Source organism: Anas acuta, chromosome 7 (assembly GCF_963932015.1).
Source record: "Anas acuta chromosome 7, bAnaAcu1.1, whole genome shotgun sequence".
NCBI classification, from domain to species: domain Eukaryota; kingdom Metazoa; phylum Chordata; class Aves; order Anseriformes; family Anatidae; genus Anas; species Anas acuta.
The window spans coordinates 35,609,848-35,624,182 of NC_088985.1; the positions used below are offsets into that span (position 1 = coordinate 35,609,848).

Genomic DNA, 14,335 nt, shown 5'->3' on the forward strand with positions numbered 1-14,335 from the left:
GTTACAAAGAATGAAATCATGGAGTAGGGGTATAATGCCGTGCTTTTGTTGTGGGGTGGGTTTTGAGGAGTGAGGATGGCTTCTGGAGAGAAAACTGCTTGGCAAATCCGCGAGGTGTCAGTAAACAGGTGAGGATATGGGTTTGAAAGGGAAAGTTTTTCACTTTTGAGGCTTGTTTTCACAGGAGATCACGGAGGCAGGCGGTGTCAGTAGGTCAGGAAGAGGTTAGGAAAGTCCACAGCTGACTAAGAGGTGCAGCCCCAGCAGTGCACGGCTGGGTGACACACAGGGAAGTTGCTGGGGGTGTCCTTCAGTTCACATCAGTAGATCTAGCTTTAGCAGTTCCAGTTTTTTTTTTTCTTTCTGCCCTACACTGGGGAAGCTAAATAAATGTACACAACATCAGCCTGTTCGGAGAGATAAGGCGCTGAATAGACCTACCCCGAAAATGAAGGTGCTTCACATTAAAGAGGCAGGTGCTTAATTCACACATTAGAATATTGCTTTATTTCCTCACAGAAGCCGTGATGTGTCGGGATAGTTTATCAGCGTGAAGCAGGACTGCCACGGAAAAGTTTGGATGTTTACCACTCTCCTGTTTGGGCTGGCTGTGCTGCCTGTTTTCTCCCAGCATATCTGAAGGAAGTAGCCTTCGAGCTGACATTGCGAGGGGCAGAATGAATGACTGGAGTCCTGTGTTCCTAGCAAGAATTGCTCTTTATCTATTCAAATATTTATGTCCTTGCAGAAGCCGATGAGCTGTTGCAGGCTGTTGCTCAGCTCTTCAGTTACCTGAGAATTTGCATTTAAACCACCCCTTGTTTATTGACAGACCCAAAGCCTTGAAAGGGGAAAAGTTGCATCAGAAGAAAAATGCAGGAGTTGTGTGAGGATTTAAGGTACTTTGCAAACCTGACCTCAGTTCTGAGGAAACAAAATGCAGAGTATTTTCTGAGGAGGGCACATAAAGAGTGGCATTTAGAGGTTTTGTTGACTACAAGTAGGGATAACTTGCATTAGGGACACCGCATTGACTACATTTTTCTCGAGACTTAAAAGGGAAAAGGAAGCGAGCAAAACCCCTGTCTGCCTGCCAAGTGCTCCAGTGCCCCCAAATCGAGGTTTTGCATTGCTGAGGCTGTTGTGGCTGGGGAGGGCATCGAGCTGATCTCTTGCCCAGGGCTGTCCTAAGCCTCGAGCTGGCCTGGGGCTTGGAGAAGTGTTTCTGTGCGGTGGTGCGGGGCTGTAGTCATGGTTTGAGACACAGGCAGACGAAACTGTTGGCTTTTTCAGGTAGTAGCTTGATTTTAAGAATTATTTGATGAAGGTGTGCAGCATTCAGCACGTATACGTGTTTGTGATGATTACACATGTCGTGAGCTCTCCTGATTTTGTTCCTATTTTCTGCTAATTGGTGCGTGATAATTATTTCCCTACCCTTTTACTGTTTAAGCCCAAGCTCAGCTGAAGCCTAGCGTGATGTTTCAAGTTTAGATAAAAATGCAAATGCTTCCTGGTAATTTATTCTTGCATCTCTTTGAAAAACAAGGGCAGTTGAGCCAGCTGCATCGAATTTCTGAGGATTGTCTGATTTCGGCTGTGTTTGTGTGAGGGAGCTGAACTGTTCGCAGCAGGGTTCCTGCAGTTCACTTGGCTGTTTGCTGGTACACGTGGCTTGGTGCTGCGCTTCGGCAGGGCTGGGGAAAGGCAGGCTGGTACGCTTTAAATGATCCTGATAAAGGAGGTGTGCGTATAAAAACGATCCGGTAATGTGACCGCAGAGAACCAGAGGGAAGATGATAACATTTCGCTAATGAGAATTCTCTTCTGTGCCTGGATTTATAACTCCTGTCGCTTCTAGCGCAACGCGTGTTTCTCAGTACCCATCGCCTATTCTCCTCTAACAATACACAATAATAATTTATTGCTTAAACCACAGAAAAGTACTCAAACAGAAATACATTACAAGCTGCTCAGGTCGTCCTCATCAGCAGGAGAAAACAAAACGGGCTGCACTAGTCTGCAGGGCTTCTCCAACAGGTTGAATGTTTTGTATCCTCCATTTAGATGAGCTGACTACTAAAATACATCCGTGGACTGAGGTTTCTGCTTCTTAGGACCAGTATGGGAAAGTCTGTTGTTACGCTGGTAACTAATAGAATAATTTCTTTCCCCGTGATGACGCTTTATGATGCCTTACGCTGCATTTTGTGCCACAGGCATCGGTTCAGTTGTGATTTGGAACAAAGGACTGCTGCAGACTGGGGCAATTCAAAACTAGCGTGTAGGCATTCCTGGAAATTGTTTCATCCAGCTGCTGACAAGGCTTAATTTGGCTGGGTTTATGAGCTTAATAGGATTGCAGCCAGGGATAATGCTTGTGGAGAAGGTATGTGCTTTCTGGTGAGTGGTACAAAAGATGGAAATTACCATTAAAGTCGTGTACAGATTGTGTAGGTAAAACAAATTTATTGCTTCATCAAACAAAAAGAGTTCATTAGAACATACTGTATTTGGCAAAGAAATTTGATGCTTAATTGTGAGACCAGCTATGCTGTGTGAAAGGAAAGGCTTGACAAAATGACATTTTTGCTTTTATGTAGGATAAAGAGATGAATTTAAATCCAAGACAAAAACCTGGAGCATAGTATTCAAAATAAATTCTGTTTAAAATCTTGCAAGAGTCATTTGTTCAAGCTTATGACATCCTAAAGTTAGTGCTGCATTTTTGGGGGTTCTTTCTGTTGTTCCAAAAAAATAAGTGAAGCTTGCTCTTACTTTTGCAGTTCTCCTACACAGCCACATAAATAAATTTGTATCTACAGACCCTAGCTGCACCACCAAGCTGCCTGTCTTATAACTCATTTAGTTGAGATCAGAGATTGGAGACATTAGAAATTGCACAATTTTGTTAAAATTTGAAGATACTGAACTTCTTCTGGTTTGCCCATAAAGCAGAACCAAAGTGGCTGATAGTTGCTGTAAGTACAGGCTTTAAATTGATGCTTTAAAGAGTTTCACCTGACAGTGCTTCATTTAAGTCATTAAAGCGTTAATTTTAATGATTGTGCCAGCGCAGTGTGAAATTGTAATTCAAGATGTAAAATAAAAGCTCCTTTTTAGCGTGTTACTAAACATTTATTGCTACATGCATTTGAATGATAAGCAAATAAAAACACAGCGATGGCTGCGGTTTATAACTGGTCATTAGAGTCCTCATCCATCAAAACACATAAGCCTGTGCATAATGGGACTATTTGCATAATTACAGTTATGAGCTTGATTTCTGAGCATGGAAGTAGTCCGCTAAGCATACGTGGAAACGTTTGACAATCAAGCTCGACTGTTCAAATGGACTGCCAATAGGAGCTGGAATGCCTTGAAATTAGCAGCGAACCTGTGACATGTTTGAGGTTTGCTCAGGTAGAAGTGGTCAGCAAGCAGTGGCAATTTTTCTCTGTTTGTCACTCGGAGCTATTTGACAGATTTCATCTTCTCCTGAAGAGCTCATTCTGTAGAAGCAGAGCCTGCTGGTGCCTTCGGAATTCAAATCTCTTTTTTTCACTCAATCCACTATTTCTGTGAATGCTTCTGCAGGTTAAAAAAAATAATACTACATTTCTTAAACAAAAAGCAAACACTAAAATTGTATCGGCGCGGTAGAAACACACATTTTGCTTTTATTTGAGCAAACAGTGGGAAATGCTGGGTATTGACTCAGTTCTGGTTGATGGACAGAATTTGGGAACAGCACGGGCTATAAAAGCTTCACTTCATAAGTTTTTTTCAGTTTCAGCAGAATTTCTGTAATAACGAACACTTGGTGGCAAACAAATTTGTTCATTCACATTGCAGGAGAGGATATGAGCTGATTTGAAGATGGGCATAGCGTGCACATAAGTTCTCATAATGCAACAGTTTAATTAGAATTTTGTTTAGCTGCTACAACCTGGTGTTTTCCTCCAGGGTGTCTGCCAGGGCCAGGGCCATGCACTTTGCTCGCTTGCAGCCACTTGTGCCCATTTTGGAAGAGCATCATAAGATTCATCAGGAATTTGTTTCATTATGAACAGAAATGAATTGCCTAAACTTGCCTTTTGGGGCGTGGTTTTGGCCACGGATATGTTCCTCCTTCAGCCATCTAACCAAAATCATTTTAATCTGCATTTTTATTGAGGAATATGCAAATTAATAGCTGCTTCATGCATTATTCAAGAAAAGATGTATTTTGTAGCACTGATACTTTTTCTAATCTTAAGCTATGCAAATGATTTAATTAAAATAATTATGCTATATAATATACCTGAACTTTACTCTAAAATAGTGCTTATTAATCGTTAATGGTACTTGTATTTTTAGCTGGAAAGATGATTAAAATACTTGATTGATGGTGGGTTTTAAAGTATTTTCTTCCCCTTTTGCTTAACAGCTAGGACCGAGCTGGCCTTGTGTCTGTAATCAACCAATTGACCTAGCACGTTCAAGAGCAGGGTCATTTGATTTAAAATTGCTGGTGTTGTGGCAGAAAGGGGTGGTTATTGGGAAAACAGACAAGGCGTTTTGATGTGCCTGTCAGGCAGTGTTCCTCCAGCCTGCTCCGGTGGGCTCGTCCTCCTCCTGCGAGCAACCACAGCCGGGCAGAAGTTTGCTGTCTCTTCAATCCCTCCAACCTTGGAGTTGTACGGCGTAATAACTCATCACATCACGGCCTTGAGGCTGAAAAGGAATTGATAAAAGGGAAGAGTGTAAGGGATCGTCTGCCTCCCGGTGCAGGAGGCCGGGGAGCACACGGGGCTCTCAGTGACGGAAACTGCCAGGGCGCAGCACCCAGCACCCGGCTGCTGCACGAGGAGTGAATCATCCCCAGAAAAATGATGTCTGTAATCAAACCGTTGGGTAGGATCGATAAAATGCAAAGCAAAGCGAAATAAGTGTATGGCAGTTGTGGTTTCTGTCTGAATTACTGCCTTTCAGCGCCGGCGAGACCTCGGTAAAAGCTGGGTGTGTTTATAAGCTGTTACAGCTGAGGTTAAAACCAATAAATGATATTCTGAATGAGGATTTCTTACACAGAATATATCTCATCTTTTTGGTGCTAAAATGAGACATTTCAATCCGTTTGCAAATGGAAGAGAAAATAAAAACTTCATCTACACAAACAGTAATTTAAATGACAAAGTGAATTTTGGCTTTGGGGTTACTAGAGGTCCATTTACTGCAGTCTGACCAGGAAGTTACCCGGCCGTAGTTGCTTTAACAACAGAATCAGTTGAAATAGTCCAAACATTTAACATCTGTGTCAGTAGGACTTGGCTCTTACGTATCCTCCGATCTTCTGCTGTGAAATGGGGAGGCTACCGCAAGCCCAAGGGTGAATTGAGGACCCACTGTTTGGCTACAGAGAAGGGAAGGACGACAAGTATGAGGTTTTGTTTGCTTTTGACCTAGTGGAAGGAAAATTCAACCCAAACAGCATGGAGAATGAAACGGCATGGAATTGCCTCATCCTTCTTTTCTGTTTAATCTTAAAAGTTTAATTTTCCTGGAGTTTGGAGGTTAGGAAACTTTTACCCCAAACAGAACAGGCTAAGAGCAAGTTGTGGGGTTCAGCTGAAGGCAGAGGGGATCGTTCAGCCAAAGCAATTACACGTGTAATTCTCCTCTTGTTCTCTTCCCATTGGATTTAAGGATCATGAATTTCAGTCCTGTTTTTTTCTTTTTTTTTTTAGGGGGCAGCACTTAAATACTTGCCAGCTATTGTCAATGACGTGAAATTAGTATTTGATCCTAAAGAACTTAGGTAAGTAGTTAATGAATTGAGTGTACTGTGCACCTCATCTGGAATTTTATTTTATATGAATATATATCTATAAATATATATCTATAATATATATATTTAATGTATTGCTTTATTAGTATACTGGTGGCTTGGAGCATGAGGGCAATGAAATATGACCACCTGAGATGTTTTATCACTTCAGTTATCACCTTTTTTCTGCAAGTAGTTGCAGGACTACACACATTCCTGCTTATAAAGTAGTGTGGGGCATTAGGGTTTGATAAATGCCTTGATAAATTTTGCAGTCTTGACTAGTAAAACCACATAATGAGGTACCAACAATTATCAGTCAAGTAACGGACTGCAAAACACTCAAAGCTGTATACTTAATGCATCACTCTTTGAATTATGTGAGGTAAATAATAACTCTGCTTTGGTTCAGTGAGCCTTACTTTGGATGGACATTTCAGTATTGTATAAACACAGGAGTGCTCTTAATAATGAATAGAAAAGCGTAATGGGAAGATGTTTTAGAACAGCAAGAACAAAAAAAATAATAAAGCAAAACTATTTGTTTAGGACCACTTTTAACTCAGAGGGGGAAAAAAAATGAGTTTCTCCCAGTGATACTCAAGGTGTCTACATTGAAATAAAAATTAGCAATGTAGATTTTACCTGATTTGATTTGCACAATCAGTTACAGAATATATATTGTGTGTGTATAAATATGCAAGCTGTATATTTTCCATGTTCTGTCAAAAGGATGAAAAGATAAAGTAGAAATAAACTATATAACTATAAACTTTTAAAAACTTTTTCATATTTATTACTTTTACATTAGTTTATGTAACTATAAACTAATTTTCCAAATGTCTGAGGAAGCTGGAGTCTAGCTTCTGCTTGCCTGAGCTTTCAACTTAGTTATGTGTACGCTTATGCTTTCTTTGGCCCTAGGGAAAATATCTAGTGTAGAGTTTCTGATCTAAATCATAATTTTGAAATGTGGTAGTAAAAATATTGTTGAAAATACACCAAATGAGACATGTTGGGATTCGGCCCTGTTTTACCCATAATCAGTACTTGTAATATGAACTATATTTTTTTTCCACATTTTAAATTTTGTGGCTTATATGGTCATGTATTATGTTTAATATGTTTTCGCCTGTGTCTTTGCATGTAGCAAACTTTTTACCGAATTCATCCTGAACGTTCCTGTGAGCCGGCTGACAATTCAGAAGCTGTACTGCTTGATAGAAATAGTTCACAGTGACCTCTTCACGCAGCACGGTAAGCAGAGCCTGTGCGACTCTGAAGCTGTCACATTACTCATTGTCTCCAGACCTCTGCTGCCGTAAGGTTTGTCCTTGCTACCGAAAGCAGCAGAGGTTGTAACCAATGAGGGTTGTTCCATTAGCAGGACAAGGAGATTTAAAATCAGGGAGGAGATGCTAATTGACACTTACTGCGGGTTAGAGATCATAAAGAAGTGAAAGGAAAAACTTGTAATTTTTCATTTAAGAGGGCACTCAGTATCTGGTGTTATTGGCACGCGTTATAACTTCAGTGGTGATAATTTCATCAAAAGCTTTTGTGCTCAGTGAAGTCTGGCAGAAAGAATGGCTGTTCTTGCTGGCCATCCTTTCTGAAACATCTCGCTTTCCCATCACTCTGTACCCTAGCCAAAGTAAAACAACATATAAAGCCTTTATCACAACACTTAATCCCTTCATCCATTCTTCCTTATTCTCTTCCTTTACATTGTGGAAGATGACTTCAAGTGGTTGTCCTACAGATTGCTTCGTTTGAAGTGAAACCTTCTGTTCTTTTTTAGATAACTACAAGTTAAACTAACCTAGACTAAGTGTTTATGAGCTGTCAGAAGAAGCTAATGAGGGAGCAAATAGGTAATGGTTCAGCCATAAAGGAAATCGGAAAGGAAATAATTTTATAAAGGAAATTTGAGTCTTCTGTGGATCAAAAATGCTGGTGATGTGACACAAAGTGCTGACATAACAAAATTTTGTGGTTCCAATTAAAAAAAAAAATGAAGTCTTGGTGTATTGGCTCTGCACTGATAGGTCTTAGTTCAGCTAACGTCTGAACACACCTAGTAACTTTTATCTTTTATGGTTAGTTTTAAAAAAAAAAAAAAGGTATAAAGCCAACACAGTCTGTGCTACACATGCTCCTTAATTTCACAAAGCTTTGTGCTTTCCTACCTGGTGCCGTTCAGCAGCACTGCTGGAAGTTAGAGTATTGTATGGACCTGGTACTAACAACTACAGAAACAAGTGCTACCTGTTGCTCTCTCTTGCCGCTTGAAGTTTCCTTCAGCAGGGTTTCCCCTTGTTGCTCAGGTGGGCCTGTGGCACAGAAGTTGTGAATTTACTTCCTGCAGCTATGCATGGTGAGGAAGTAGGGGTAAAGCTCTCTTAAAACAGACTCTACTGGCCACATCACCACACACTGCACCGGCAACTCCAAATGCAATTCAGCTTCACCTTCACGTTTGAGACCATTTGAGATTATTCAACCCTTCTGAGCCTCACCAAACGAGGGACATAATTTTATCTAATTTGAATCAGGATTGGGGTTTGGGTAAAATGGTTCAAGTCTCCCTGAGACTGCTGTAATGTTTGCTCTCCCTGATGTGTACGTAATGTTTCTGTAATGTATGTCCTTTCTGGCCTTCTCAGCTCTTTGCAGTGCATTTTATTTCTTCTAGCTGCTTTTAGAAATCAAGGTCTTCAAGGTAGAAGTCAGTGATGCTCTGGAGAGGAGGAAATTGAAATAACATGGGTAAGAGCATCCGAAGTCTAACATGCATCAGTTGAGGTGTGATGGGGATTCAAGGCACGTGTACCCCAAGTGCTGCCCAGGCATTCGTGGCCTATCCAGGCTGCGTGGGGCACTTGTTTCACTCCAGCTGCTGCTCAGCTCTGCTGGGGCAGTGCCACGTGCAGGGGGATGAAGCCTGGCCCAGGAGGGCACTCGCAGAGTTGGGTGTAGTGCTGGCACGGCTGCATGTGCTTGTGCAGGGCCTCAGGTGTTCTCTGTCAATAAACACAGCATTTTGTCAAAGCTTCTGGTGCTGCTGATAGGTCTGCGTAAAGCCTGGAGAATCAATCATACCGGGAAGCTTTTGTAAACAATAAAAATTCACTTGAAAATAAATTAAATGAATAGCCACAGCATTTGTTGTACTCAGGTTTTCCCTGCTCTGCTGGGTTGAGTTCGTGTTACTGAAGCAGAGCTCTGCTGCCTTTCCTCCTCCTCGTTTATTCAATACTTTTAAACTGATAGCCAATATTTTCATATAAGTAGCTGTATGATCCTGTATCATGTCACAGGAACGAGATTTTCTTTTCTAAAAGCAATATGCAGCACAAGAGTGTGGAGTTGATGGAAAGCTGTAAAACGTACCAAAAAAACAACCAGCATTTCATCAGTGTAGGTGGAGAAAATGCACTAATTCTGTGCCCTGAGAAGTCACGGAAGATTGATTTGTGGTGTCTCAAGGAGAATAAAAATTCAAAATACATGAATTCGGGAGGCTTTGGAGGATGTGGGGACGAGAGGGGTGCGAGGAATGATAAAGCATCCTGCTTGAGTGATGGATGCTTCGGTGGTCGTCATGAAGTCTCAAGGCTTTGGGATTTTCGATATGAATCTACTTTTGCATTGTGGTTTGTGTGTCTTTAAAAGTATTTTTTGAATGCTTTTGTAAAACTTTACTGGCTTTCTGGTTACGTTGTGTGTCTCGTTTGTTCCCTTCTGAAATTCAAGGTTACTTCTCTCCACTGCAGAGCTTGTACTTACTTTTATTAAGCTTTCTTCAGCCTTGGCAGGCAAGTCTTGTACGTTCCTTCCATTCCATTGCTTTTGTCCTAACAGTGATTCATAATCGAGCCCTTATACCCAGGGGAGTGAGGAAAATCAGCGTGTGATTAGGCAGTCAAAGCTGTGCTAAGGAGAGAGAGAGAGCGTGAGTGTGTGTGTGTCTGTTTGTGTATGTGTGTTTGATGAGAGAACAAGAGCCCGGTGCCTTCAAGGAGCATATTTTCCAAGCTCGTGGCTATTTACAGAGGCCCTCAGGTAGGAATCAGCCCCCTGGATAGGCGACACGTGTACCACATCTTCGTGCTCCTGACTCCTGTCCTTGAATATTCAAACAGCACCAAGAGGAAAAGATTTTCCAGCGATGTAAGCTGATGCGAGAACAGCTGCTTCTGCCTATTTTCAGGGATTATACTTACCAAGCTCCAAGTCTGTTTTGTACATAGGATCTGCCTTTTTCCCTTCTCCATGTTCTTACCAATAATCTAGTATGGCATTAGCAAAATAAGTACGAGTTTTCCACTGGAAGAGCATAAGTAGCATCTTGCTGTTTTTTTTTTTGTCAAGCAAAATTTAATTAAAAAATAAATAAATTATTAATTTGTTTATTTATTGTACAGAGAATATAAATGAATAGAAAATCTCTTGCATAGGGGCTGGACGCTTCTTTGAAAACCCCAGCACTCATCTCAGCTTGGAATTCAGCTTCTTGCATGCAGTGATTTTAAGTTCAGTGGTTAATGCTCTGATTCATCGAGTCGTTTAATTATCAGACTTGAACAGAGCTTCAAATGTACTGGTTCAGAAATCTGTATACGCCTTGTTCAACGAGGACCTGGGTATATATTAGCAGTGTGTCCTTATATAAGCCATACGTAATCTTGTGTATACATCTGTATAAATGTAAGATGTGAATATACAATAATTTTATGTATATATATGGCTGTATACAAGTAAATGCATTCATCAATAAGATTTATTACTGCTATCACAGTATTTTATGTAGACCTCTTATGGTTTGCACAAAAAACCCTTTTTGTAAAGTAGCAAAGTTTTGATTGCAACCAGCCCTGTGGCTCTTCTTCCTCTCGTTTCCCTCTCCCCTCCACAAACACCCCCACGCCAGCCCTGAAACACGGGACGTTTCTCTTGATTTCAGCACCTGAAACAGTTCTGGATGTCCTACGTGTCTCCTGTAAGGCTCTGCCCAAATGTGTGTGGGAATTCATGACCTGGAGTGCAGCAGTTTTATAATAACCTAGTGCAGGTTTTCAGCTCCAAACGTATAAATACTTGGTTTGTAGCTAAGTGAATCGTCTTATCTTTGGAAGCTTCAAAACCCCAGCTTTATATAAATAGTGATTTATCGGATTTGTTTTGTCCTGTAGAGATGTTTGCGTTCTCTGTTGCTCAGCGTTACAAATGACTTGCAGCTAATTACCAAGTGAGCTGTGTGGCTGCTGTATCCTTAAATAGTTAGGGAAGAAAACAAGTGATTTCTCCATTAGGAAACCGCTGGCCTATTAAATATTAGGAGAGAGCATATAGCATTTATACGAATTCTTACTGTTTAATTATGGCTAAACTTCCAGTCTTTATCCGCATGCTGTGTAGCAGAAGCACAGTTATTAAGCACAGTTTTTTTTGTTTGTCCACATAAACAAAATGAACCGTAAAAGAAAGAAAGACATTCATCAGCGTCTCTCCAAATGCAATGCTTCATATTGACCCAAATTTATTGCCTGTGTTTAGCTTCAGCGTGGATCCCGTGTCAGTGTTTCATCGAAGCTGTGCTTGGCTGCTCCGGAGTTGCTAATGCTTCCTGAGCGTCCCTTTATAAAGATGAATATTTTATTCTCGCCGCACGCTGCTGTGACATTCATCATCGTGGGCTGGACTTGTGCAGCCGAGGATGAACAGCTGTGGGATCGCATCGTGCTCCTGAGCTGGCTTCACAGCTGGATTCAGGGCAGAGCCCCCAGGCTCTGGGTGTATCCAGGCTTCCCATTAATCAGTGCCCGGAGGTGTTTGTGCCCAGCAGGTTGAGGAAGGGCAACTTTTCCCCGTTCTGTACCTGTAAATAATCAGGACGTAGCTGACCAAGCCGCAGTTTGTCAAGATGGTTTATGGCAAAGGATGCGCTAAGTGGAGATAAGATTCTACTCTGATAGCACTAGGTTTGTTGAAATGCACGTGTTATATGGATATGTGCGTAAATAAAGGTATTTGTGTGTTGCTGGGGTTCCCTCTTAGGATTTTATTGCCTTCCAGGTCTTGTGTGTTTCATTGGAGGTAGCTGGAAAACCTCAATGTAGTTTATGGAACAGTTTCAGTAGCAGTTTCTGCTCAGGATGATGCTGGGATGTGTTGGGTGATTCAGCGTTAAAAGCATCGTGTGATGGGAAAGCAGCGCGACGAAGGAGTTTGGTTTTGAACTGGGAAGGATCTGGCTTTTTTACGGAATAGCGAAGTAGCCGGGACACCTTGGCACTTGGCTTTATCCTCCCGTAGCCTGCATGGTGCAGCAGATACACAGCGAGGAGCAGATGGATGTTCACCGGTCGGTGCTGGGGAAGGCAGAGCCGGGCTGGTGGCACCCAGAATTGCTACCCGGGAGAGCTTGGTCCTTGGTGCAGGCTGTGTGACCCCAGATAAGAGTATGACAAATCAGTTTGTGTTTCCTTTCCCAGAAATTCAGCGTGAATACCTGCCCTATCGATCACCGTGCGCTCCCCGTGATCCAACCCCAAGAGGCAGAGCTGCAGTTCTGCCTTCCCAATTTCCATGGAGTGAGCAGTCAGTGGTGATCTGGTGGCTCCCGGCGTGTAGGAATGCCCCAGGTAGCTGAACGAGGAAGGGAACAGACCTGGGGTGAGGATTCCCCTACAGATTTATGGATAGTGCAGCTGCAAACAAATAACGGGGGCTTTGCGGTGATGTTTCTCTTACTAGATTTTCTCCTGTAATCCATTTTTTTTTGCTGCTTACTGGGTGAGTCTTCAAGGAAAAAGGTACGAGGGGATGTGAAGCTACGGCTGGATGTATTTCTCCATGCAGATACAATGCAGGGACTAGTGCCTGCTTCTCGGTGGGAAAAAATTGACCTAATGCCCCAGGAGGTTGCTAATTAAACAGCAAACTCCCAGGTGGAGGAAACCAACGCTTCCAGGTGCTCTCTGAGTGAGATCCCACTTGAGCATCCCTGCCCAGCATCCACCCACAGCAGTCACCTCTCGAGCTGCCGGGGCTGGCTGTGCTCGGGCTGGGAGCCCTGAAACTGCTCCGGGGACCTGTGTGGGTCCTTGCAGGGTGACCTCGTGTTACTGAGCCGAGGCTCCTGGCTTTTTGTGGGGACAGCTTTCCTGGGGAGTCCTCCGAGGGCAGAGCTGCCCCCCGGTTTAAAGGGCAGGAGCCTAAGGGGTGCTCAGACCTGATGTGCACGAGATAGGTGGGCGGGTTGGGAGGAAAGGGGGTTGGGAACTGCTGTCTGTAGGGTAAAGGATGTGGAATAGCCTCATGTTTTTTGTCTGTTTCTGTTCTGTTATCTAGGAAAGGGGCATAAAATGTGCTCACCCTTCCTTCACCTCCAAAATGTAGGCTGGTAGCAGGCAGGCTGCATTCGCTGTATAATTTCATCACCGTAATTCCTTTAGGAGTAAGCCAGTCTCTGATAAACAGGAGTCCTCTCCTTTGGGCTCAGATTTATTTGGGGTGGGCATGGGGACAGGCTGAGGGGTTTTACCTCCACTCCTCCCCGCTGTGAGGACGCTGCCGGCGGGCTGGGAGCTGTGTCCTTAGGGTAGGAGTGGCCCAGGGGCACTGAGTGCTGGGTCCCTGCATCTTGTCTGTGCAGGGCGATTTGCAGCTTGTACACTTGTTGCACTAATTAGATCAGTATCATGGTGATACTTAATTTTTTTTTTTGTCTCGTGTGAGCACCAGAGCAGCTCGGCTGTGTCGGCTGTGCAGGGAAGGTCCTGAACTTGTGTAACCTTGTGTCTTGTGTGCAGACTGCAGGGAGATCTTGCTGCCAACCATGACAGATCAGCTCAAGTATCACTTGGAAAGACAAGAAGATCTGGAGGCTTGTTGCCAGCTGCTGAGTAACATCCTGGAAGTGCTCTACAAGAAAGATGTGGTTAGTATCTCGTGCTTCTGCGGTGCTTAGCATCTAAAAGGGGTGGATGGTGGTAGAACCCATTCAGCAGGTAACTCCTCATCACTTCGATGTTTTTTTTTTTCCTCCTTACCAGTCTTTTGGAAGACTTCTTTTTTAGGTATGCAACGACAGGGATGTGTTGTTTGACATCTTTGGATGTTTCTTACTGTTTCTGCAGCAGCTCCAGTTACAGAATCCTGTTTCTTTTCCAGATATTGGTTGGACAGTGAGTAGGATGCATCCACTTAGGAGATCAACCTCTCACACAGTGTCTACCCTCTGCCTGCTGGGAAGAATTTGATTCCATCCCCCATTCCCACCAAACCCCAGCAGTCTGGGAAACACGCATTTGAGATGTCTTGATGCTGGCCCATGAGGCCAGATACATGAATTTCTGCTTTTGTTAACACAGAAGCTTGTTTAACTGTTTAAAGTGCTGTTTAGTTTTACACAGCAGGGTTCTCCACCCCGCAAGAAATGACCTGGATTAGCAGGTGGCTGCTTCTGCTTCTGACCCTGCTGGGGTCACCTCCTCACATAACACCTGACATCCTATTTGA

General features: G+C 42.9%; 1 protein-coding gene across 3 annotated transcripts in view; it reads left to right on the plus strand.

Annotated features, from left to right (window-relative positions):
* Positions 1–14,335, plus strand: part of DOCK1 (dedicator of cytokinesis 1) — a 258,548-nt gene that overhangs the window by 55,176 nt on the left and 189,037 nt on the right. For all 3 annotated transcript variants that reach the window (XM_068689182.1, XM_068689180.1, XM_068689181.1), the window contains exons 24-26: positions 5,730–5,800; positions 6,960–7,066; positions 13,627–13,754. In XM_068689182.1, coding sequence (XP_068545283.1) covers positions 5,730–5,800; positions 6,960–7,066; positions 13,627–13,754 — 306 coding nt within the window. The remainder of the gene's footprint in view (positions 1–5,729; positions 5,801–6,959; positions 7,067–13,626; positions 13,755–14,335) is intronic.